The sequence below is a fragment of the Pteropus alecto genome, unplaced genomic scaffold, assembly GCF_000325575.1.
Source record: "Pteropus alecto unplaced genomic scaffold, ASM32557v1 scaffold190, whole genome shotgun sequence".
Taxonomy (NCBI): Eukaryota; Metazoa; Chordata; class Mammalia; order Chiroptera; family Pteropodidae; genus Pteropus; species Pteropus alecto.
This window is the reverse complement of record NW_006430462.1, coordinates 5,483,139-5,508,177: the sequence shown is the minus strand read 5'-3', so window position 1 is coordinate 5,508,177 and position 25,039 is coordinate 5,483,139. Positions and strand designations below refer to the sequence as shown.

The 25,039-nt window shown below is 44.1% G+C and overlaps 1 protein-coding gene across 3 annotated transcripts in view; it reads right to left on the bottom strand.

Moving 5' to 3' along the window:
- Positions 1-21,764, bottom strand: part of SLC5A1 (solute carrier family 5 member 1) — a 57,137-nt gene extending 35,373 nt beyond the window's left edge. For 2 of the 3 annotated variants that reach the window (XM_006904953.1, XM_006904952.1), the window contains exons 1-2: positions 21,627-21,764; positions 15,715-15,786 (exon numbers count right to left, since the gene is read on the bottom strand). In XM_006904953.1, the coding sequence (XP_006905015.1) occupies positions 15,715-15,786; positions 21,627-21,764 (210 nt within the window). The remainder of the gene's footprint in view (positions 1-15,714; positions 15,787-21,626) is intronic. The other variant, XM_006904954.1, reaches the window with a different exon arrangement.
- Positions 21,765-25,039: the final 3,275 nt, after the last annotated feature.

The window sequence follows — 25,039 nt, the reverse complement described above, 5'->3', positions numbered from 1 at the left end:
TTTCTTTACAGTCCCATGACAAATTTTCACACTGCCCTTCCTCTTACTGGAGCTCATGAACTCCTTTGTCCCCATGCCAGACCTACTAACTCAGAGTCATCAGCTCTCCAAATGATTCTTATGCACAATAAAGTTTGAGAAGCCTGCCTGGACTGTGTCGAAAGTCATTGTTCCCTTCTTAAACTTGTTTTGATCTCTCTTCTGGATCAGGAACACAGTGCTTACAACAAAATTGAGAGGCTAAGAAATGGGAGACAAAAAGTTTGGGATGAGATCCAGTCAAGATGGTGAAGAAGGTAGACTCTGTACTCCCCTCCTCTCAATACCACATCAAAATTACAACAAAACTACAGAACAACCATCATTGGGAGTTGCCTGAGGCCTGGCTGAATAGAAGTCCTATAATGGGGCACATACATAGGAGGCCACCTCAAGACTGGTAGGATGGGTGGAGATGCAAAATGGGCCAGTCCCACAACTGTGTATGGCAGTTGAGAATCGGGATAGATATCTCAGCTGCAGATGTATCCTGGAGGAGCAAGGGGTCCTGAAACCACACCAGGCTCCCCAGCCCAAGGCTCCAGTGCCAGAAAGATGAGTCCCCACAGCCTCTGGCTGTGAAAAACAGCACAGATTGTGGCCGAGTGATGCATAGGGATGCAGAAGTCACAGACATTCCTCTTAAAGGGCCCACATACAAACTTACTCAGTGATGGACACTTACTCCAAGCTCCAGCACTGGGTCAGCTGCTTGAGGAGTGCCAGGAACATACAGGGAGGAAGTGAGTGTCTGGCTTCAGGTCAAGGGCTTGAGGGGCAATTTTCTCCCAGACAAAAGTTCTGGCAGAAGACATTGTTCCTTTGTTGAGCCCTACCCACGCCCAGCATGAGGATGCAGGCAGCTGCCATATTTGAGTCTCCATCAACCTGGCTAACACAGGTCGCCCTGCCCAGGTGATTCCCTGAGACCCCATCCAACTTAGGGGCCCACCCAATCTGCCTCCAGTGATTTTTTTTCTGTACAAATGGCCTGTCTTGGCTCTTCCTAAAAATCTCTCAAAGGTTCACAAAACCCAAAGAAGCAGCATCTGGCCTTCGCGTGTCCTGTACCTCTTGCTGAGCAGCCCCAAGCCCAATGCTAGTGGAAGCCAGCCTCCATTCCTGGCTTGGCCTCTCAAGGCACCGCTAAGCCCAGTATAGGTGATGGCCTTCTGTGGATTTCTTCATGGCTCATGCCAAGTGGCCCCGGAGAGTACACAGGCTGCAGCGAACTTGGCCTGCAGCTAGGCTTCTCCCAGGAGGCCCTTGAGCTGACACACCCAGTAGCCAGCTTCAACCAGAGCCAGATCATCACTCAGGGCTACATCTGAGGAGGACACACCCATAAAGTAGACTGGGTAGATACCAGAGTCCTGTTAAAGTGAATCCTGCTTCATAGGGTCAGCCCCTCACCAGCCAATCCTCACAACCAATCAGCCTGCAGGTCAATCTCACCTATCGATGTGCAAACAGCAACCAAGGCTCAGTTATAACAGGAGGGTACACACAATCCATTTAAGAGACACACCTCGGACATCCAGCTCAAGTAACCAAGGAAGATTGCATCACTGGGCCCCATAGGACACCTTCTACATAAAGCCACCCTACTAAGACTGGGAGACTTAGGAGCCCTACCTAATCCATAGAAACAAACACAGGGAGGCAGCCAAAATGGGGAGACAAAGAAACATGTTCCAAATGAAAGAACAGAACAAAGCTCCAGAAAAAGAACTAAACAAAATAGAGACGAGCAATCTACCAGATGCAGAGTTTAAAACACTGATGATAAAAATGCTCAATGAACTTAGGGGAAGAGTAGAGGAACTCAATGAGAACTTTAACAAAGAGATAGAAAGCATTAAAATCGAGATAGAAAACATAAAAAAGAACCAGTCATAAATGAAGAATATAATAACCAAAATGAAGAATACATTAGAGGGAATCAACAGATTAGAAGAAGCAGAGGATCAAATCAGCAATTTAGAAAATAAGGTAGCAGAAAACATCCAATCAGAACAACAACAAAAAAAGAATCCAAAAAAATGAAGACAGTTCAAGGAGCCTCTGGGACAACATCAAGCATAACAACATTCGCATAGGCATACCAGAAGGAGAAGAGAGAGAGCAAAAAGTAGAAATAAATAATGACAGAAAACTTCCCTAACTTGGTGAAGGAAATAGATGTACAAGCCTAGAAAGTGCAGAGTCCCAAACAAGATGAACCCAAAGAGGCCCACACCAAGACACATCATAATTAAAATCCCAAATTTTAAAAACAAAGACAGAATCTTAAAAGTAGCAAGAGAAAAGCAGTTAGGTATCTAAAAGAGAGCTCTCATGAGATTTCAGCTGATTTCTCAACAGAAACTTTGAAGGCCAGAAAGGATGGGCAGGAAATAGTCAAAGTGATGAAAAGCAAGGACCTACAACCAAGATTACTCTACCCAGCAAAGCTATCATTTAGAGATGGAGGACAGAGAAAGAGTTTCCCAGACAAGGAAAAGCTAAAGTGAGTTCATCACCACCAAGCCAGTATTACAAGAAATGCTGAAGGGACTCCTTTAAGAAGAAGAAAGGAAAAAAAAGATTGAAAATATGAATAATAAAATGTCAATTACTTTGAATGTAAACGGATTAGGTGTTCCAATCAAAAGACATAGGGTGGCTGAATGGATAAGAAAACAAGATCCTTACATATGGTTCCTACAAGAGACTCACTTCAGATCAAAAGACACACAGAGACTGAAAGTAAAGAGATGGAAAAAAATGCTTCATGAAAATGGAAACAAATGAACAAAAAAGCTAGGAAGCAATACTTATGCCAGACAAAACAGACTTTAAAACAAAGACTATAACAATAGACAAAGAAGACCCAGTAATCCCACTTCTGAGTATTTATCTGAAGAAACCCAAAACACTACTTTGAAGGGACATGTGAATCCATATGTTCATAGTGGCATTGTTTACAACAGTCAAGAAATGGAGGCAACCTGCGTGTCCATCAATGGATAAATGGATAAAAAAGAGGAAGTACATATATGCAATGGAATATTACTCAGCCATAAAAAAAAAAAGAATGGAATCTTGCTATCTGCAATGACATGGATAGACCTAGAAGGTATTGTGCTGAGTGGAGTAAGTCAGACAGAGAAAGACAAATGCCATATGATCTCACTGAGATATGATATCTAAAGAACAAAATAAATGAACAAACAAAACAGAAACAAACTCATAGATACAGAGAACATTTTGATGGTTACAAGATGGGAGGGGGTTGGGGAAGTGGGTGAAAAAGGGGAAAGAATTAAGAAGTACAAATTGGTAGTTACAAAATAGGGGGAATATAGTAAAGTATAACATAAGGAACATAGTCAATAATATTGTAATAACTTTGTATGGTGTCAGATGGGTACTAGATTTATTGGTGTGATCACTTTATAAGTTATATAAATGTCTAATCACTATTTTGTATACCTGAAACTAATATAATATCATATGCCAACTTTAATCAAAAAATAAAAAAAATATATGTATTTAAAAAAGAAGTAAAAAAAAAAAAGTTTGAGATGAAAGAGTCTCTCTCTCCAAAATTCCCTACTTAACCTCCAAAGTTTTAAGAGTCTGTTACCAGAGCACTCATGCTACCTATTTTTCTATAATGAGTTTGTATAATTATATAATCAGAACACAATTTTTTAAAAACTTTAACAATAAAGGGCAGCAATTCCAGAGCTGTTTCAGATTTGCTTACTCAGCCTGAGGCCTGAGAACAAAGCATGCAGGGAAGTTGTCTGTTTGGCTAGGGGGATGGGGTGTGTAAAAAAAAAAGACATGGAAGTGTCGTTAAATGCTAACCAAAATTATGTCTTGTATGATAAGAAATAGAAAATAAATATCTTAGTCCAGGTATCTGATATTAGAGCTGGAATTACCTTGGAAATAATTCAGGTCAACCTTTCATTTGCAAATAAAAGCAAAACTATACCGCAGAGGAAGTCATTCAAGTTTACACATTAATTTTATCTTTACTTCCACACTCTTAGGAAAGTAAGACAGCACATGTACACTTAGGACCACTAACCCAGGAGTCAAAAATTACCAAAGACAACAAACAATGGCTAGTGTGCCTTCTGAGCTTCAAAATCAGAAACAGCCAATGGATTTGGGAAAAGTACCCTGTATCAATCATTGCACTTGAAAGCATAATTAATCTATGTGGACCTATTTTCATCTCCTTCTAAGCACACTGAGAGCCTTCTGGCCTGGTTCTAATCTTCGCTCTGCCAGATCAAATGATGTGACCATGTGCCAATCACTTTATCGCCCTGAGCCTGTTTTCTCCACTATAAATCCAGGATAAGAATCCTTCTTAGCCTACCTCACAATGGTGTTCCTAGGCTGAAAGGAGGTGACAAGATGAGAAAACTTTAAGAACGTTTCACCAGTATGGAGGTTCCTCAAAAAACTAATAACTGATCTACCATATGATCCAGCAATCTCACTACTGGATATTTACCCCAAAGACTTGAAAACCCATATCCGAAAAGATATTTGCACACCGATGTTCATAGCAGCATTATTCACAGTGGCCAGGACATGGAAGCAACCGAAATGCCCTATAATAGATGATTGGCTAAAGAAGCTGTGGTACATATATACAGTGGAATATTACTCAGCCATAGAAGAGATGAAATACTGCCATTTGCAACAACATGGATGGACCTCAAGATAATCATGCTAAGCAAAATAAGCCAGACAGAAAAAGTCGAAAATCACATGATATCACTTACATGTGGGATATAAACCTAAAAGCAACAAATGAACAGGACAAACAAACAGAGAATCATGGACAGGGACTATACACTAGTGGTTACCAGAGGGTAGGGGTGGGGGAGGTGGGGAGAGATAGACAGGGCAAAGGGGGTCAAATATATGGTAGCTCAAGGAAACTGGACTTTGGGTGGTAAACACACAATACAATATACAGATGTCAAATTATAATGTACACCTGAAAATTATATAATTGTATTAACCAATATTACCCCAATAAACTTAATTTAAAAAAAAAAGAAAGAATGTTTTGCCCCACAAAGGCATGCTATTCTGAAGAAATGCCAATATTGTTTTTACACAGCCGGTATTTTTATGGAGTGCCCTGACTTTCTCGTAAGAGACAGTGGTCATTTTCTCTTGGAGAGAGCAAGCTCTCCACTGTTCAAATGGAAAATGCACTCAGCTAATGTCAGGAAACTGCTTTCTTTGGTAATGCGCCATATAATACCCAGAATGTCCATCGCTCTGGAAATGACTTTCTACTCCTAGTTTTTGTCTTCCCTTTTAAGTAATGATACCAGGATATCCCGGGGCCTCCTCTCCATTCCTTCTCTAAGCTGTGCTAGACACTGCCCCTGAGATATCCTCAGACAGTGGTTCTCAAACTTTAGCATGTTTCAGAATCTAGAATCAAAATACAGGATGCCTAGTTAAATCTGAACTTCCGATAAACAAATATGTTCTTAGTACAAATATGTCCCAATATTGCATGAGATATACCTATACTAAAAAAGTATTCACTGTTTATCTGAAATTCAGATTTAACTGACCATCCTGTATTTTTATTTGCTAAATCTGACAACACTAATCAGAATCATCTGGAGGGCTTGTTAAAACAGATGGCTGAGCCCTAGCCCTTCCAGTTTCTGATTCAGTAGGGCTGGGTTAACATTGGAAATTTTGCATCTCTAACAAGAACCCAGGTCTTGCTAATGCTGCTAGTACGGGTACCACACTTTGAGAGCTCCATCCTGGGAGGATAAGAAAGGAAGAGAGAATGGCAAATTTTTACAGAGCCTCCTTTAGGCCAGGTATGGGGCCAAGCACTTTATCTTATTTCAATCTCACGGTAGCCAATGAGGTAGATATTATTCTTATCTTAATTTTACAGGTAAGAAAACTAAAGTCTAAAGCAGTGACACATTTGCACAGGGTCTCATAGCCCAGCATGACCAACATCGAAGGGACAAAGTGGAGACCACTGTCCCATGCTGACTTCCTCCTTCTTCAGTCTCTTCTGAACTTCCCTGAAGGGACACGATAGAGTCAGAACTCCCTACCCACCTCGCTGTAAATTCAGGAACAGTATGAAAGTGTCCACCTCAAACTTGTATTTCAGATTCTTCCCTACTCCTCTGGGGAACTGGTCTTTAACCTGAATTAGCATTTTGATTTCCTCCTAAGATATCTTTTTATAGGGGAAGTTTGGAAAGGTTTAACCTTTGACCCTGGCCATCTCTCAGGGACCACGCTTCCTGGATTGGAACAGAGGAGAAGGTGGGGCTTGCAAATTCAGGCTGTTTTATTTCTGGGACTCTGGTAAATATTTAAACACAAGCCTTGCTCCAGAATCCTCATAATCTGTTTACTCTATGTCAGCTCTCATCCCCTCATGGATATGGGTGCCTTTCACTCATTATCTTCAGCAACACTTCTTGCCCCAAGAACGGAAGAGGTAGTAAATCAGGAAACCACTGCCAAAGCTGGCATTTTCCCACAGGCTGTTGGCACAAAAGGCAGATAAGGTCTTCTGTTGGCATTTATAGGTCATGGAGGCTAGAGATGAGCCCTCTTACCAGTTCAGATGGGCTTATTTTGGGGATCATCATCAACCTGGGGTCCTCAAACAAAGGGCCCAATCAATTCACAGGATCTCCCCCCAACATTGGCTCCCTTTCAGTTCCTCAGATATCCCCAGCTCGTTCCCACCTCAGGGCTTTGACCATCCTGTTCCTTCTGCTTGGGTTTCTCTTTCCCCACACTTCATATGGCTGCCTCCTTCTGGGCCTTCTGTTCTCAATCTAAATGCTCAGTCTCCAGAAAGGCCTTCCCTGACCCTCTTATGTAGGTTAAGAATGACCCCTCTCCTTCCCTGCCACCCTCGACTCAAATTCATCTCCTGTTTAACACTTACTATTATTTGTAATTTTGAATATATTGTGTAAGAATGTGTATGTCACACACACACACACACACACACACACACACACACACACACACACTCGTGCACACCAGCACCTAACAGAGAGTGTGGCACTTAGTAGGTAATCAATCCATAGATATACAATGAAAGAATAGCAATGCACAAATGGATAAATGATTGAATTCACAGTTTAAGAGAAGGAGGATTTAGAGATGAGATACAATAATAATGAGTACAAAGATAATAAGAATAGCCACCTTGGCCAGCTAATACTATATACTGTTCTAAGAGATTTATATGTATCAACTAATTTGATCCTCAAAACAACTTTATGAGGTAAGTGCTATGATCTCTATTTCGCAGTTGAGAAAGCTGAGATGTTATGTAACACCCAAGCTAGAAATGGGTGGAGCTGGGGTTCAAACCAAGGCACCTCCCTCCAGAATAAAACTCTAAATCATCTCCCTGATAGTAAGTTCACCCCAAAAAAACACATATAGCTGCAGCTGACTCAAAATGTGCCATGCCAGTGGTAGACAGGGAGAGCCAAGATGTATTTCTAACATGAATAATCCGAAGAATTCATCTTAACTGATAGTTTCTGAACTCTTCTGACTTCAACCAACGAGAAATATTTATTACACAGTCATGCACCATATAACAATGTTCAGTTAACGGCGGACACATATACATACAGTGGTGGACCCATAACATTATAATGGAAAAATTCCTATCGCCAGTGACGTCGTAGCTGTCTTAATGTTGTAGCACATTACTCACATGTTTGTGGTGATCCTGAAGTAAACAAACCTACTGTGCTGCCAGTCATATAAAAGTAAAGAACATACAATTACATACAGTACATAATACTTGGCAATGATAATAAATTACTATATTACTGATTTATGTATTTACTACACTATACTTTTTATTGTCATTTTAGAGTGTACTCTTTCTACTTATTAAAAAAAGTTTGCTATGAAACAGTATGCCGTGTTACATTGGCATCAACCCCATACATCTCGTGTTTACTACGTCTCTTGATTGTATCACTTTCTCTTTTGCTTTGATTTAATCTCATGTTGTCTTATAAATTTAGCATCACCTAAGCATACAGTGTTTATAAAGTCTACAGCAGTGAACAAGAAAGTCTCAAGCCTTCATAATCACTCACCACTCACTCACTGACTCACCCAGAACAACTTCCAGTCCTGCAAGCTCCATTCATGATAAGTGCCCTATGCAGATGTACCATGTCTTATATTTTATATAATATTTTACTATACATTTTCTATGTTTAGATATATTCAGATACACAAATACTTAAGATTGTGTTACAATTGCCTACAGTATTCAGTACAGAAACATGCCGTACAGGTTTATAGCCTAAGAGCAATAGACTGTACCATACAGCCTGCGTGTGTAGAAGGCTAGATCATCCAGGTTTGTGTAAGTGCATTCTAAGATGTCCGCACATGGACAAAATCGCCTAAAGACACATTTCTCAGAACATATCTGCATTATCAAGTGGTGCATGACTTGATTACAAGTGGTAATTTCCTTTCTCCTTTCTCTGTCTGCGGAAGTGCTCGTGTGTTAGAAGATGGGGCGGGGGGCAGCCAGAGGACAAGGCAGGAGCTTAGGTACTAACCAGATGGCAGGAACTTGGCTGCACACGACTCAGTTGATGCCTGGGGACACAGAGCACACGGGGTGGTGAATGGCTGTGCATCGATCAGAGAAACTCTGAGGAGGAGACTGAGCCATGAAGAATGGGAGGGAAATGGCCCCATAGTGGGAGGGAGAGAGAGGGAGTGGGAAAGGAAGAGGGGGAGGGAGACGGGAAAAGAAAAGAGGGGAGGAAGGAGGGGGAAGAAAAGAAAGATGAGGAAGAGGAAGAGGTGTTAGAAGAAGAGGAAAAAGAAGAGATTCGAGGGAACAGGTCATTAGAGGAAACAGGTCGTTCAAGAGCCAGGCGGCAACTGGCATTCCAAGCGAAAACTCTCATCACAAAAGAGATACGTATCTATGGGAACTGCCAAGTTTTGCCAAAGCTTGACTCAAGCTGAAAAAGATAAAATGTTTTAGATAACGAAGAAGCGTGGCCACCCTAGATCGAGGAATCCAAGGTGAGCACTCTGATTTGAGCCAGGCTTGAATTTCTAGTTTTACTACCATAAGCAAAAAAAAAAAAAAAGCTAAAGAAAATTTTTTTCTCTGTACGTAGGAACAGAGATGTGGAGTGCTGCTAGAAGCAGGCTTTCACTTGGATCCAGCCCTCTCCTAACCTCCTAAATTCTTACTACTGCCTATGCTGTGTGGCCACTGCACTGGAGAACAGAATGCAGGCTGAGGTTTCGGGTGATGTCAACAAGGGGTCCAGCAAGAGGGTCTGGGGATCTGTCTCTCTCCTCCCTCCCATATCTTTAATTTAGAATACGCTGGTCAAGTGCCTGCTAGATGCAAGGCCTTGGACTAGCTGTTGGAAGAGATTTAAAACAAAAAAGAAGATTAAGAAAAACACAGGGTTGGCTCTGGGATAAAGAAAAGCACACATAGCTACATGAAAATGGGAAGCAATCGGAGTAGGAAGAGAAGGTCCACCTGGACTTGGCAGTCATTTCCACCCAAGCTCGTGAAAGCCAAGTACTTGTTTGACTTCCGTCCCACGTCTTCCTGAGCCCTGCTCCTGGTGAGCTCTCAGCTTCTCCTGTGTCTATTTGCCTTACTCCTGCTCTTCCTCTCTCATTCATGAGTTTCCACCTAAGTCTTAGGCCTGCCAGGCTCTTCCAGGACTCCCAGTGACCACTCTCATAGCATCCTAAGTGGCTGAACTTTGGTCTGGTCATTAGGTTTTAGAGACTTAAAGATACGATCAAATACATTTTGCTCAACAGAGTTTAAGAAATGTGAGAAGCTGTCGCCTTCCCTCAGGAGAAATTTCCATCAGGGTCTCTGGTCAGCCAGAAATGAAAGAATTTCTTGGTTTTCAAATAAACCTTTAGACCATACTTATTGAGCTCACAAATTTCCATCTCAGGGGATGAGAAGGAGGCCTGAATAACCAGAAAAACAGAGCGAGTCCTAGCTCTGTCTTTATCTTGTGTGAACTTGGGCAATCCATGGGGTTAATCATCATTCTTGCTGGGTCACTGAGGACTTGATGAGATAGAGGATGTGACAGTCCTTCAAAAGCTTCCAATTGAAGGAAGAAGAATAAGAGCTAAACTGGAGAGTTTACTGTGTGCCAGGCACTATTCTGAGACTGTATATGCATCCTCACAACAACCTCAAGTTGGTACTATTAAACCTATTATAGAGATAACAAATGTAAGGCACAGAGAAGTTTAGTAGCTGGTAAGGGGCAGAGGCTGGATTTGAACCCAAGCAGCCTAACTGCAGAGACCAGGCCTAAACAAATGAGGGCCTAAAGGCCAAATCTGACCCTCCACTTGTTTTTGTAAATAAAGTTTTACTGGAACATAGCTACACCCATCCATTTACGTGTTATCACGGCTGCTTTCATGCTGTAGCAGCAGAGTTGAGTAGTTGTGATAGAAATCATATGGCCTCCAAAATAACTTACTCTCTGGCCCTTTACAGAGAAAGTTTATCAATCCTTGCTTTAACCCACTTTGATATACTCCTCTCTGATGACCTCTAATAATAAAGGAAGGAAAAACTGTGGCTATTGAGAGACATAGCTGTTTCATTTGCAAGCCCCTCACTGGCAACAGACTGGCTAGCATGCCCACACCCACTTCCCTCATGCTTGTTCCCTCCTCTGTGGTGTGTAATATTAGAATTTTATTCCTGGGAGAGTCTCTGAGCTCTTCAATCCGTCTCCTAGTACAGTGGAGATTCTCTGAGACTCAGAGAGGCTAATAATTTACTGGATGTCACAAAGCTGAGACAATCTGAGTCTTTTGGTTCCGTGTGAAGTCCTCACTCCCTTTGGAGTGCTAACTTCTATGTTGAAGGGGGTTTGAGGAGTTGGTTCAATCCCTACCAGGACACTCCTATGGAGCTGGCTCTGGTATGTGTGACCAAATGTTCCTCCAAAACAAGAATTCTCCAGGCAGCGGTGTACCTGGAACCCCACCTCTCTGAGTAATTTCTGGTACCACTGGCCAAGGCATGGGGAATTTCCCCTTCTAGGCTCAAATTCCTGCTTTCACATCTTCCATAACCCTAAATAATCTTTACAGCACACAGGCAGCCTATTCGTAAAGGTGCCACACCACAGTACCATAGAAAAAGGAAATCCTGGGCTATGAACCAGCCCACAGTTACGAAAGGTATAGATGGCTTCATGGTTTCATGTTACTCAGTTGGCTTGGCTTGCCCCACGTGTGACTCAGGCTTCTGTAGGCATACCTGGCTGGCTTCCTGTGTAAGCTGACTCCTCTTGTAACCCAGCCCTGGAATCCTTGCTCCTCTTCTCCGATTATCCCTCACTTTCATCCCCAGGCCAAGGCACAAACCATTTTTCTCTCTTGGCCTCATTAATGTTTTTAAAACAGGGTCTTTTTCCAGGGCTCCTGGATCTTCACCTGTTATAGGTTGTAACTCCTCCTTTCAAAATTCCCAAAGCCCCCAGTAATGCCCTCGACTGGCCTCTCTTATGTCCAATTGTCTTTCAGATTTTACAAGCTCTGATTTCCTCCCGCTTTTTTCAGGTGTGACTACCCGAGTCCTCCAGGCCTGGGATGCGTCAATCCAAGGTCAACGCCAAGTCCTCCCTTCCTAAAATCCCCTAATACTCTCTTTCTGCAGCTTCTCTGGTTGTTCACTCCTCCTATAACACAAAGTAGGGGTAAAGGCAGGTGAAGGGGGCAAAGGGTCCCATTAGAGAAGCGATTCCCAATCTTTTTGGCACCAGGGACCAATGCTCCTATGAGAATTTAATGCCTGATGATCTGAAGTGGAGCTGAGGCAGTGATGCTCACACTGAGGAGTAGCTGCAAATACAGATGAAGCTTTGCTCACTGGCCCACCACTCACCTCCTGCTGTGCAGCTCAGTCCCTAACAGGACATGGACCAGTACCAGTCTACGGCCCAGGGGTTGGGGACCCCTGCATTACAAGGTTTCTGCTTCAGCCAAAAAGCTAGGAGAGACGTCAGCTCCAAAAAGCCTGTGGCCTTGTAATGTTCCCCCTAGGCCAGCACATGTGAGAACTGATATTCCGGTTATGAATTTCCAGACCAACAGAGAGGCTTGAACTGACTGTATTTTGATATGAAGGAAAATGTAGAGTTACAGGTTTGATACACTTTAAACTAGCTTTTAGTTTTGGAGAAAAAGTACTTAAATTTGCATTTTCTTGCATGCCATGTTTCCCTTTGACTCCTTCTTTCAAGTGTGCATCACAATAGTGTTTTAAAACCATTTTAAATTTTCATATAGACATCGCTATGCTCATTTTTCTATGAAACTCGCAGTTTTTAAACTTTGTAAGTCAGAAGAACCATGTTCTCAAACAAAATCTTAGCAGATTTCCCTTTTAGAAAATAAATAAAAGTCAGATTGCTGAGGAGGATGGGGAAGGCAGTCCCTGAGGCATTTCTGGAGCACTTAAAGGTTGTCATGGACATATTTTTAAAAACCACTACTTTAGAATGTAACCTTATCTTACAGAATCTAAAAGACCAACTATTGTAAGACATACCATGTAATACAAAGAAAGGAAAAACACTGCCACTAACACTATGGCATGCCACTGATGGATTATGACACATAAGCCAATTTCAAAGATGTTAAAATGTAGTTGTATAGCTGGAATTGATGGTTCACAGTAGTGTAAATAAATATATATATAAATCAGGTTCATTTATTCACACAGTCAATCAAAATGTTAAATTTAAGTGAAGCAGCAATAATAGCGTCGCATAAATTCTTGTTTCCGTCTACTGCATAATGCTAAGTGTTGTACACCAGACAAATGCTAACTCAGTGGTCGCCTTGGCACTTCTGGCCTTTCTGCCATATTGTAATGTTCCCATTTACTAAGCACCTGCCAAGCACAGTGCTGAGTATTGTACATGCATTATCTTATTTAATCTTGACAAGAACCCTCCAAAGTGCGTATGATTCTTCTAATTTAAAGAGGTAGAAATTGAGGCTCAGGGAAGTTCAGTGATTTCTTCAAAAAGTCACACAACTAGTAAATGTAGAAGGTCAGATATGTTGACCTCAAGGCCCATGGTCCTTTTACCAAAGAATTTTCTAGAATTAGAGTATTCTAGAAAATTCTAGAGTTAGGAGTGTCTGCGAGGTCACTACTTCCCCATTCAAGAATCTCCTTACCCAGCATCCCTACTAGATGATGATGTTTTCAGTATATCTGACCAAATAGATAACAGTCTACCCAAACCAGTGATTCTCAAATCTGCCTATCATCAAAAGCATCTGGGAATCTTTTTTTCAAATGCAGATTCCTGGGGCCCTCTTCCACAATTTTTTTATTTCGTAGATCTGGGGTGAGGCCCAGGAATCAGTATTTTTAAAAAGCACTCTTAGGTGATTCTGATACATGAGCAGGTTTAGAAACCATTCTGTAATCTTATGAAGCCTTAGATGGAAACTAATGTTGGAGGAAGAAAAATTGAATTTCAGCCTCATCAAGGAAGCAGTGACTTCTGCACAAAAGAATGATGCCATGTTTCTGTTGGTTAGAATAATCCAATCCTGAGACATGAGTAAGAAAAACACCACTCATAGGAAACCTCACATGTACCATTGAACCCTACCTGCCTTGGGTGGGGCTAATTCCTCTCACCAACCAACTTTCAGCCCAGACCCACACTTGGGCACCATTAGGAACAGAGACGTCATTGCTGGTAAAGGTGTGAGGTGTTCCCAAGCCTAGCCCAAAATGCACATCTCCTAAGGGTGGTTCTGCCCCATGCCTCCCTGTCTCATTGGCTTCTCCAAGACTCAGAGCTTGGAAGCTAAGCTTTTATCCCCAGTAAATCAGCCATAGAAATTTTACATGAAGAGATACAAGTTTCTTTTTTTTTTGGGGGGAAGAGAATAGTGGGATGGATGCAAACAGGCTGGATAAGCACTTGGCAGGTTTACTGTAGGGGACACTAAAGTATCAGATAGGGTGGGGATGGACTATTTTCTAAATAACTAAAGTAAACTATAAGGTCCTATTCAGCTATCTAATTCAACATCTCTCAGTTCTGCTAAGATCTCATGCCAGACTTGGCTCTGAAATCTGTAGAACAGCACTGTCCAATAAAACTTTCTACAATGATGGAAATGTTCCAATATGGCAGCCACCACATGCAGCTACAAAACACTTGAAATATGACTAATTTGACTGGAGAAAGAGATTTTTAATTTTATGTCATTGTAATTTAAATAGCCAATGTGATTAGTGGCCACCATAGTGGACAGCACAGTTCTAGACCATGCCAGCCTTGGCTTGAACTTTGTGATCAGAGCTGCTTAGTCGACACCAGCTTTTAGGAAATCACTAAAGTCCAAAGCACAAGAAGACAAAAGCCTTGATGAAGAACAGAAAGGAGGCATCAGAATATGTGTGCCTTTACTCAAACACGTGGTGTCAAGACAGACCACCAAGAGGGACCCATCACAGAAATCAGCCTCTGCCCAGTATTCTTGGCCACCTTAAGGATAAAGCAAAAATGACTTCAGGAGTGACCCAAGCAATTGTGAAGATGCCAGAGATTAAAATCCATCTCAAAACAACAAATCAAAGGCCAAACACAGTATGTATCATGATTTCCTCATAACTTCTCTCTGTGCTACACATGACAGTGATTTTACTTTCTTGTTTCTCTTCCTCCAATCAACTCATAGCTGTCACTCTCTCCTCATTGTATATATGCTTCACAACCCTCTCTTTCAGCAGCCAGTCTTGCTTGTCTCTTAAGCCCAAGAAATTATGCAATTTGTCCAGTTTGGTCAACCAGCCATTTCTGTGAATACGCTGGACTGAAATGGTCATTGAGCTGAACTAATAAACCAGGCAGAGCCCTGCGCTGATAAAATGGAAAGGACGTCCCAGTTTCTCTTCCATCCATCCACATATGTTTTGCTTGGGATAGTTCTGCCCCCATACAAGTGTCAGAGAAAGTGCCTCTTACACATACAAAATATAAAACCCACCAAGACAGAAGTAAAACTGTAGTTGGGAACAGCAGGAGGTTCATCCTCCATCCATTCAACAATATTTATCGAGGGCCTTCTGCATTAGGCTCCCAGGGTAGGACAGATAAAGTCTCTTCTCTGTGGGACTTGAAACAGCAAAAAGGTAGCAAAAGAGCTACTGTTTATTGAGTTGCACCTCATGAGAGGTGTCCCCTTCTCATAATACTCCTGGAAAGTAAATATTACCATCTTTATTTTATAGATACAGAAGTGGAAGCTCAGATTTGCCCAAGATCTCCTCGATCTGTGAGCTCTTTTTGCTTCTCTTCCTTGCCCGCCCTGTGCAGTCTCTTCCTCTATTTATCCCTTGAAGGATTCCAAACATCATTTATTTAAAGGCTATTCACAAATGCACAAGAGAAGAGGGTGCCCGGGAGACCTGGTGAGCAGGAGACCCATCATCAGGGAACTAAGGCAGAAGGGGAGAGTCACCACAACCCAACCCAACCCAAGAAGAATACAGCCTCTGACAGCAAATATCATAGTTAAACAAACAATATTTCAGTGGAGACTTACCGGCCACCACACCATACTTCGTCCTGCCAGGAAGAAGCCTCCAACAGTCCCACGATTAGTGGAAAACATCGCCTGAGGAGGAGAGGGTCAAAAGTTTAATAGAAAACCAGAACAGAGTGATCTTGCCAGCCAATAGGACACATTTCCCCATATATTCACATTTTCTTCTGCCCGCTTCACTTTCTGAAACACTTCCACATTCCTTACTCCCCTGGAGCTCTAGTACACTCAGATGAAGGAGGAAGAGACCTACATTTGACAGACGTGGAAACTGAGGCTCAGGTTTAAACAGCTTGCCCTAGTGCTAACTAACTCTGCAATGAGCTTACGGTGTGGCTTCGAGCAAGTCATGCCACCTGGATCTCTTTGTTTCTCCGTTAAACAGGAAAAATGGAAATATCTGTGGCTTTTTTACAAGCATACTCAAGGCGCCTAATAAAATATTCTAGTTTTTAAAAGCACTATTCCGTATGTGAATATCTCAATAGTCCCGTTACAAAGAAAGGAAAGACGGAAAGAAGGAAGGAAGGAGGGAAGGAAAGAAGGAAGGAAGGAAGGAAAGAAGGAAGGAAGGAAGGAAGGAAGGAAGGAAGGAAGGAAGGAAGGAACATAGAATTACAGAAGGAAAGAAGGGAGGGAGGGAGGGAGGGAGGAAGGAAGGAGGGAGGGAGCTATAGGAATGCACAGCGTTATTACTAATATTACATAAAAGACTAAACATTCAAACTCAATTCAAAACTTTCCTCTGGGGATGAACTTGCTGGAAACATTACTTTTCAAATATTATGAATATTGGGGAATGATTATTATTATAAATAGAGAGAAAGGAGGAGTTTCCTTTTGACTGCGGTGTCAGAAAAGGCTTCACAGAGGGGTCAGCATCTCAGCAAGTCTTGAAGAAAGAAGAGGATTTACTACTCAGAGAAAAGAAGGAAAGGACATTTCAGACTTCGAGGACAGCATGAGCCATGACCCACAGGTAGAGCCACACCAGTGCGGGGAGGAAGGAACTGTGAGTGGTGTTGTCTGATGAACCTGGTTGAGGTGTATGAATGAGGAGAGAGATGAAAAGTGGGAGCAGACTGCAGACCCTCCAATGCCAGGCTGAAAAGTATGGGCCTTATTCCATAGGCAGTAGGGAGACACTGAAGGGTTATGAGGACAAGATTCAATAAATAACGACCAGCCCCTCTCACAGTTCCCTTGGAATGTTGCCTCAGAACCTTCAGCTTCTTCCTGGTCCAGCTCAGGCCCAGGCCCCGTCCTCCAGCACAAAACAGGGACAGCATCTCTGCCCCTGGCATCCTTTCCCCTTCCTCTCTCTATCTCAGCGGACTTTCCTTAGCTGAAATTGGCTAATCTCCCTGAAAATGCTAGTGGCAAATAATGGCTTAGCTCTGACAGAGGTGTTTGCATTTTCATAGGTGACCTTTGAGACTGAAGAGCATCACTGGGCCAAAGGAATTAACCTCTGATGGTGACATTTCAGGCACTGAGAAACTCACCATTCATTTGGCAAACATGTATGCTACAGATAGCACATTGCTGCCTGCTCAGACTATGAAAATGCACTGGACTTAGTCCTTTAGGGAGCAGGGCCATGCATCCAAACAATCATAGATTTGGTGCACATTCCTGTGTGCTAGGCAGTGCCAGGAAGATCAAAGCTCAGATCCTTCTGGACTACTGGCAGTGCCCTCCCTCCCACAGAACATACACTTGGGGGCCTCTGCAGTGCTTAGGAATGAAACAGAAATAAGTGTCTATTGCAGGGCTTTTCCTCTCTGGAACGCCAACCCCTTATCTCCACAAGCCCAGACCCCGTGTTCCTACCCTTCAAGAACCCTCCAGATGCCACCTTCCCCTGACAACCCCCCACCCCCACGGAAGTCTCCTCCTTCCCTCCACAAACAGAATTAATCTCTCTCTCCTTTGACCATCTGAAGAACTCCATCAATACTTTGTACATGCCTCTTACAATTTTTTTACTTTTTGTGATCATATTATAAATTTTCTTTCCAGATTTATTGAGGTACATTTAACAAATAAAAATTGTATATATTTAAGGTATGCAATGTGATGTTTTGATATTCATATTCATTGCCAGAAGCTGGGGAGTGGGGGAAATGGAAAGATATCGGTCAAAGGTACAAAGTTTCAATTATAAGGTGAATATGTCCTGGAGATCTAAAGTACAGCATGGTGATTGTAGTTCATAATATTGTATAGTGTAGTTAAATTTGCTAAGAGAGTAGATCTTAAGTGTTCTCACCACGAAAAAAAGGGAACCACATGAAGTGATAGATATATTAATTAGCATCACTGTGGTGATCACTTTACAAATTTTTAATCTCTCATAATGCTTAGTATAATGCCTTGTGCATGTTGCACATTCAGTAAAAAGTTAAATAAATGGGATTTTCATTTCCCTCGGGCTCCATTCTTCCCCTCGTCCCACCCTTAACACTCCTTCTGAAAATGGACAACATTCCACCCTACCCGCAAGGCAGGCATTCTGCAAGCCATTTGTCAGCAGCATTCAGTAGGTGCTTCCTGGGGCACACATGGCAGCTCCTGCACCCTGCCTCCTTCCTCCCTGCTATTCACTCCCCACAAATAGAAAGACACTGTCTCCATAAGCAAGGGATGCTCGAAGGAAAACTCTTAAGATTCTGGACCCCTCTTTGTAAACCATGGTGTTAAATTTGCCTGCGTACCCTGCAACTAGAAGAGAATGATTTCATAATTGCAAGCCGTGGGAGCCCAATAAAAGCACAATTACTGACCCCCATGTGTTTTCTCAAAAGAATACAAATATCATTGAGATAGAAGAGGGAGTTACTTCGGACTTTTGAAGCTTAAGAAAGTCGAGATGTTGGGCCTGGAGAAGAGAAGACTCGAGTGAGGCCTACTGTCGCGTAAAGTAGGACAGACACGCTTGGTCTGAATAAGGCACAACCAGACGCAGCAGAAGGAGAAGCTCCAGAACATCAGATCTGAGCTCAGTACCAGTTCCTCACTGTCAGAGCTGTCCAGGGATGGAAATGGTGCCACTGGGGAGAGTTCATGCTGGAAGTATTTGAACAAAATGTTGACAACTCATCAAGATGATTTTGTCAAGTGCTTTAAAGAAGAGACTCCAGCATAGGATGATGAGAGTCGAACTAGATGAACTGTAGGCGCTTCCTTTATGAAAATACGTGAAGAAAGAAGAAATTCAGCACCACCAGGACACCGACCCAGCAATGTGAGCGGTGGTACAGCCCATGGGGAGGGTGTTATTGGAGAGGATAATATCTAAGGAAACGGGAGGGTAAGATAGTGCAAAGACGATTATAAGACCTGAGTTCTAGTCCCAGCTCTGGTGCTGATTCATCTGAATGACTTCTAGTCACTCTCTCTGACCCTCATCTGTAAAATGAAAAGGTTGGGCTCCCTTAGGGGCCATTGCTCTCAAGCACCCAAGTGTGTTACTAGTGCAAATAACTGCATAAGGCAGCAGTCAGTAAGTTTCTTCTGTTAAAAGGGCCAGGTAGTAAATACTTTGGGCTTTATAGCATACATATGCTCTTTACCTCATATTCTTTTTATGTTTAGTTTTGTACAACCCCTTAAAAGTGTAAAAAACATTTATATGGGCCTTGCATCAGGCTATGGGCCAGATTTGGCCCACGGACAGTAGCTGAATAACCCTGAGAATTATCCAGAAAGAATAAAGTCAAGATTCAGCCTAAAAGGATACAAAATCTCCAAAAAAAAACAAACTGAAAATTGGTGGGGGGGGTGGGGGAGTGGAATGGAAATACATACTGAAGAAGTAATAAGCTCAAGCACCAATACGATCAAATGAGGCTGCGTTGGAAACAGATATAACAGAACAAAATAATGTTGGAAGAGATAGGGATGGGGACTGAGGGATATAGCTATGTCTTTTCTAAGTTGAGGAAGCACAATGGACCTGGATCACTCTGTCTCTGCAGCCAAGAGATCATTCAGGCGTCAGGATGCCTGTCCCCGAACCACGTCACTCTTGACGCCCCAATAGGGGGGAAAAAAAAAAAGAAACATAAACTGGAAGAAATCCAGCATGTTAAATGAATCAGAGTACCGAGGCCCGGACTAATGGGGGAAGATTAAATGTGGACAAATACTAGCAGGCTCATTAAGTAGCATTTAACAGGAAAAGTGATTCTGATTCACAGCTATCTGAAAAGTGTAAACACCATAATCAGCAGAACTGGCAAGGCTAAAATGAGACTGGTTAAGGGACTGGAGGTCATCAGTGATGGTCTAGAAAGGGGACAGTATGGCACAGCTAGCAAATGATGGGTTCACATCTTGGCTCCAGCACTTATAAGCTGGGGAGAGGTTGGCGGAGGAAGGCAGACCAGGTAGCAAAGTACCTGGTGCGATGGAAAACCAAGAGTCAAGATATCTGAGTTCCAGAAATAATTCCATGTATCAAAACCTCAGGCAAATCACAACCACATGGGCCTTCAATTTCTTCTTCTGTAAAATGGGGACTAACATTCCTGTTTGCTCTGTCCAGTGGCTTTTTGTCAAGATGTCCTACCTAGCTGACTACTTTTGCCCATTTTACTTAAAAAGGGACAAAAATAATTCAGGGCCTGGCTCATACTCTCACGGGCAAATGATACTAGTATTTTAAAAGACTGCTAGAGTCTATAAAGAGCTTTCAGATTTATCTCTGCAGATCCTCACAACAACCTAAGTATGATTGTACCCATTTTACATTTGAGTAAACTGAGGCTGCAGCAAGTTACCCAAGGTCCCATGGCTGGAGCCATGTCACAGCTGGTACCTAACTTGAGAGTCCTAACACCTAGTTGGACACTTCTGGAGAGCTGAGGGTATTTAGAAGAATCAGCCGCAATGACCCCTTGTGACACTTAGGGAGGCTTTTAGTCATATCTGGTTTCTACAATTACTTTTTAAAAAATCAACACTTCTTTTTATCTGTAAAAACTACTCTGTGTGGCCATGGAAGGGTTAATATCTATCTTCTTCTCCTGTAAGTTAAAAGATTTAACCTACTGGCACAGCAGCCTTCTGGCCTGCTACCCCCTGGGAAAGCCTTTGAGAGTAGCTGGAATATTTGAGCATTTAAAACACCTCCTCTTCTAGTTGCTGGGTGTGCCGGAGTCTGTCACAAGTGAAATTTCCAAGTTCCAGGCTACTAAGAACAAGTTTCTCTGGTTTAGTGTGTCCCTAGAGTCCCAAAGGAGAGCCCCATGCATTTCCCTCTTGTCTTCCTCCTCCTCCTCCTCCTCCTCCTCCCCTTCTTCTTCCTCCTCCTCCTTCTCTTCCTCCACCACCTTTCCCAACTCTCACTCACTCCAGCCCCTGGGATCCCATGGCACAAGGCCATCAGATCAGCCTTTGCCAAGAAGGGGACACCGGGCAGCCCTTCTACCTTACGCTGCCCCACAGCACCTGCAGCTGGCAGAGGCTCGGGTCCTTCCCCACATACACTGTTTCTTTACCAACCGAAAGCGGATGAATAAGAAGCAGGACAGTAGTCACCTCTTGGGGCTCCTCTCCCAAGCGGGGGACCCTTTCTGCAGCTACAAGTGTGCCCTCTTCTGCCCCTCACACCCTACTCCTCCCTGTCCAATCTCCCACCCTCCTCTGCTCACAGGTCCCTTTAGTGCTGGCCAGCACCCCTCTCACTTCTGCTCATTCTTGCTTAGCCGCCCCCCGCAACCCCGTCGCCTCACACAGTGCCCCCTGAACTCCTCCTAAGCACTTCCAAGACACTTCCACTGCCGCTGCACATGCCCGTAAGGCCATCCTCCTTCTCCTCCTTAGACAGAGTTCACCCAGGCCCTTGCCCCTCCGTGCGCTCCGCTGGCCCCCGCCCCCGCCGCGAGCGTTCCAGGGCCCCCACATACCCACAGCCCGACAGCCATCACCACCACAAAGTAGACGATGATGACCGAGATGTCGGCGGCATTCTGGATGCGCTGGTAGGATGGGACTGTCGCGGAGGCGGAAGTCGCGGTCGCGGGGCTCAAGGTGTTACTGTCCATGGTGGCGGCGCGAGGCGTCCCTGCTGGCCAGGCGGCTCGCTCTTTATGCGGCCTCCGAGTTAATGATCAGCCCCAGGGCAGGGCACCTTGTGCGGTGGTGCGAGGCTCCGGGGCGCTGAGCCGTCGGGGAGCAGCTCGGGACGGGAGCAGCGCCGTCGGGGAGCAGCTCGGGACGCGAGCACGGAATGAGGAGCGCGCGAGCTGCTGGCGGGGATGCCTGCAGGTAAAGGCTGACCGGGCCCCTGGGAGGGGCCAGCCAGGGGGTGGTGCCAGCCTGGCACAAAAGTCTTCTGTACTTCCACCGTGGGCACTCAGCCAGGCCGCATGGCCTGTCGTGGGACCACACCCGAGCAGAGTGGGAGTGGCTCCATTGAGGAACCAGGCTGCATGGGGCCAGGTGCCTAGAGGCTTCAAGTCACCTGTCACCTGCCCTTGGACCGGTCCCATGCCCTCTTGGACCTGCCTTCTTCTCCACGTGTAAAATCAGTTCAGGGCAGTTCTTAGGATTCAGCCAAGTTCTTAGTTTCCGTGGAGAACATTCAGGGAAGGACCGGAAATTGTTGAATGTTGCTAGTAACAGTTCAACACAATTGCAATCTCTTGGCCACAGGGATGGCCACCCACCCATCCAGATTTCTGACTCCCTCTCCATAGCCTGGAGCCCTGGGGGGCACTGTTACCTTGTAAGGAGGAAGAAATAGACTGGAAGATAGGACCTCCCTGGGAGTTATATTTCCTTGCCCTGTGCTTCACCTAATAATGTGATTTAGGGCCCTTCCAAGGCAGGCAAGAGGGACGATTCTAGAGAATCTTTTCCAAGGAGCTCATCAAATCCTTTCCCTTCCTGGGGACTTAACCTGCCCATCTGGAAACACATGTCTAAGCCAAAGTCGGGGCTAAGAACAAAGATGGCTGAGAGAGGAGACATGACTCACCCAAGGTCACACAGCTAAGCAGTGACAAAGGTGGCCCTGCAGCCCAGGCCAGTTCAGGGTACAGTTGAGGGATGCTCTCAGGGGCTGCTGCTGGAGGCCACAGAGCAGCCACTTTTTGAGAGGGGAGGCTTGCTAGGGTGATGAAATTCAATGAGAGGAAGGATCACACGAACCCTGCCAGGTTGCTGTTCTGCCCTCCCTGCCCACCCCAGACAACCACCATGGCCCAGATGCCAGCAGCCTGTTCCTTTGCACCACGCTGTCTCTGAAGTTTGCTCCCCTCCTCCCTTATCAGTGCTCCATCTTCCCACTGAGGCTGCAGTCTTCTTCATTTCTCCCCACCCACCCCCAGGACTGTAAACTGTGTAAGGCTGTATCCAGGGCCCATCATAATGAGAGGGACCAGCTGACTATGGGGTGCAAGAATTCTCCTTCCAGGGAACCTGGAAGCATAGGTTCTTCTCCATGGATGCCTTCCAAGCTCCCCCATCATGGATGCCTCCACAGCTTGGAGCAACTTGCCTTTCATCCACATCTATTCATTCTCAGATTTAGCAAAGCTTTTCACCTGGCTCTGTGCCAAGCAGAGTCCCTGCCCTCGGGGCACTTCTGGTCTGGTCTGGAAATAAGCACACCCACAGAAAAAATCCAGCCCTGGACCCCCAGCTACAGGCAGCCAGCCAGTATCAAGTTCTAAAAGTGAAGTCTATGGAAATGAGCAAATCCAAAAAGTGAGCAGGAAGTACTAAAGGACTCAAAGGAGGAACAAAGCCATCCTTTGATCTAAGACAGCAGAACATGAGTGGCCAGAGAAGGTGGCCAGCAAGAGACTAGAAAATGCATTCATTCATTCATTCATTTATTCTTGTAGCAAAAGAGCAGCTTCTGTGTGCCAGGTCATGTGAACCAACCCTGGGGATACAAGCACTTCCAGCCCAGTGTGGGGAGGCAGACCATTATCAAAGATGAGACAAATATCTATAAAATTAGCATCATGATATGTGATTTGAAAGAGAAGCACTAATGCTCCAAATGCCTAACAAGGATTTCGACCTGGGGAAGAGTGAGGTTGGGGGAAGGCCTGGAAAAGCTCTGGTTTGAGTAGGACCCTGAAAGAGGAGTAGGCAGGTAAAGTGGGAATGAGGGATGTACTAGGAGACGGCAAGTGTTGGGGTGGGGGGAGGGGTCTACAATGAAAAGGGAGGGACAAGCTGGAGCAAAAAATAAAAAATAAATGAAAAGCATGTCATCAGCAAGTAACCCCACCACCACCATGGCCATCCCCAGACTGCGTGAGGCCCTTTTGCAATTTCTCTTCCTCGTTGATCTTTTCAAAAAGGACAATTTAAACCCAAGAAAACAGTATAAAGTTCCTCAAAAATAAAAATAGAACTACCATATGATCTTGCAATCCCACCTCTCGATACATATCTAAAGGAAATAAAACCAGTATCTTGAAGAGATATCAGAACTCCCCTATTTATTGAAGCATGATTCACAATAGTCAAGATATGGAAACAGCTTAAGTGTTTATCAACAGATGAATGAATAAAGAAAACGTGAGATATATATATATATATATATATCAGCCATAAAAAAAGAAGGAAATCCTGCCATTTGCAACACCATGGATGAACCTGGAGGGCATTATGCTAAATGAAATAAGCCAAACACAGAAAGATAAATACCATATGATCTCACTCATATGTGCAATCTAAAAATGTCACTCATAAACCAGAGAGTAGAAGGATGGTTGCCAGGGCCTGGGGGATGAGGGAAATGGGGGAGATATTAGTCAAAGGGTAGAAACTTTGAATTATAAGATGAATAAGTTCTGGGATCTAATGTGTAGTATGATGAGAAGGGCTGGAAGAGGGAATCAGCGAATCGACCTCAAGCTGCCACCGCACGCCCACCTCGCCCCCCATGAGCTGGTGTCTGGGCATGGACAAGTCAGAGGAAGACAGAAAGCTGAGAGAGACCAAGTGCCCCTGACGCTCCCTCTAAAGCTGAAGACAATAGGGACTTGACTCTTCGTGGGCTCCGTCCAAGCATGGCTAGGCCTGTTATGCTGGATGACCTTGGGCAAACACTCTGTGTTCCCTGAGAATCATCTCTCCTGCGGGGATCCAAGTTGATCTAACAGATGCTTGCTGAGTGCTCACCATGCACGTTGGTGACAGGCTGAGGCCAGAACCCAAGTTGCTTGGTGGTGGGCTGCAGCTCTTTCTTCTAGATCTCAAAGTCCTGACAGACTTAAGGGAGGAGCCGCAGGACAAGACACTACATGACACCCAGCCTACTTCCCCCAGAAGTAGGGTACTGCCTCATCCCTGGTCC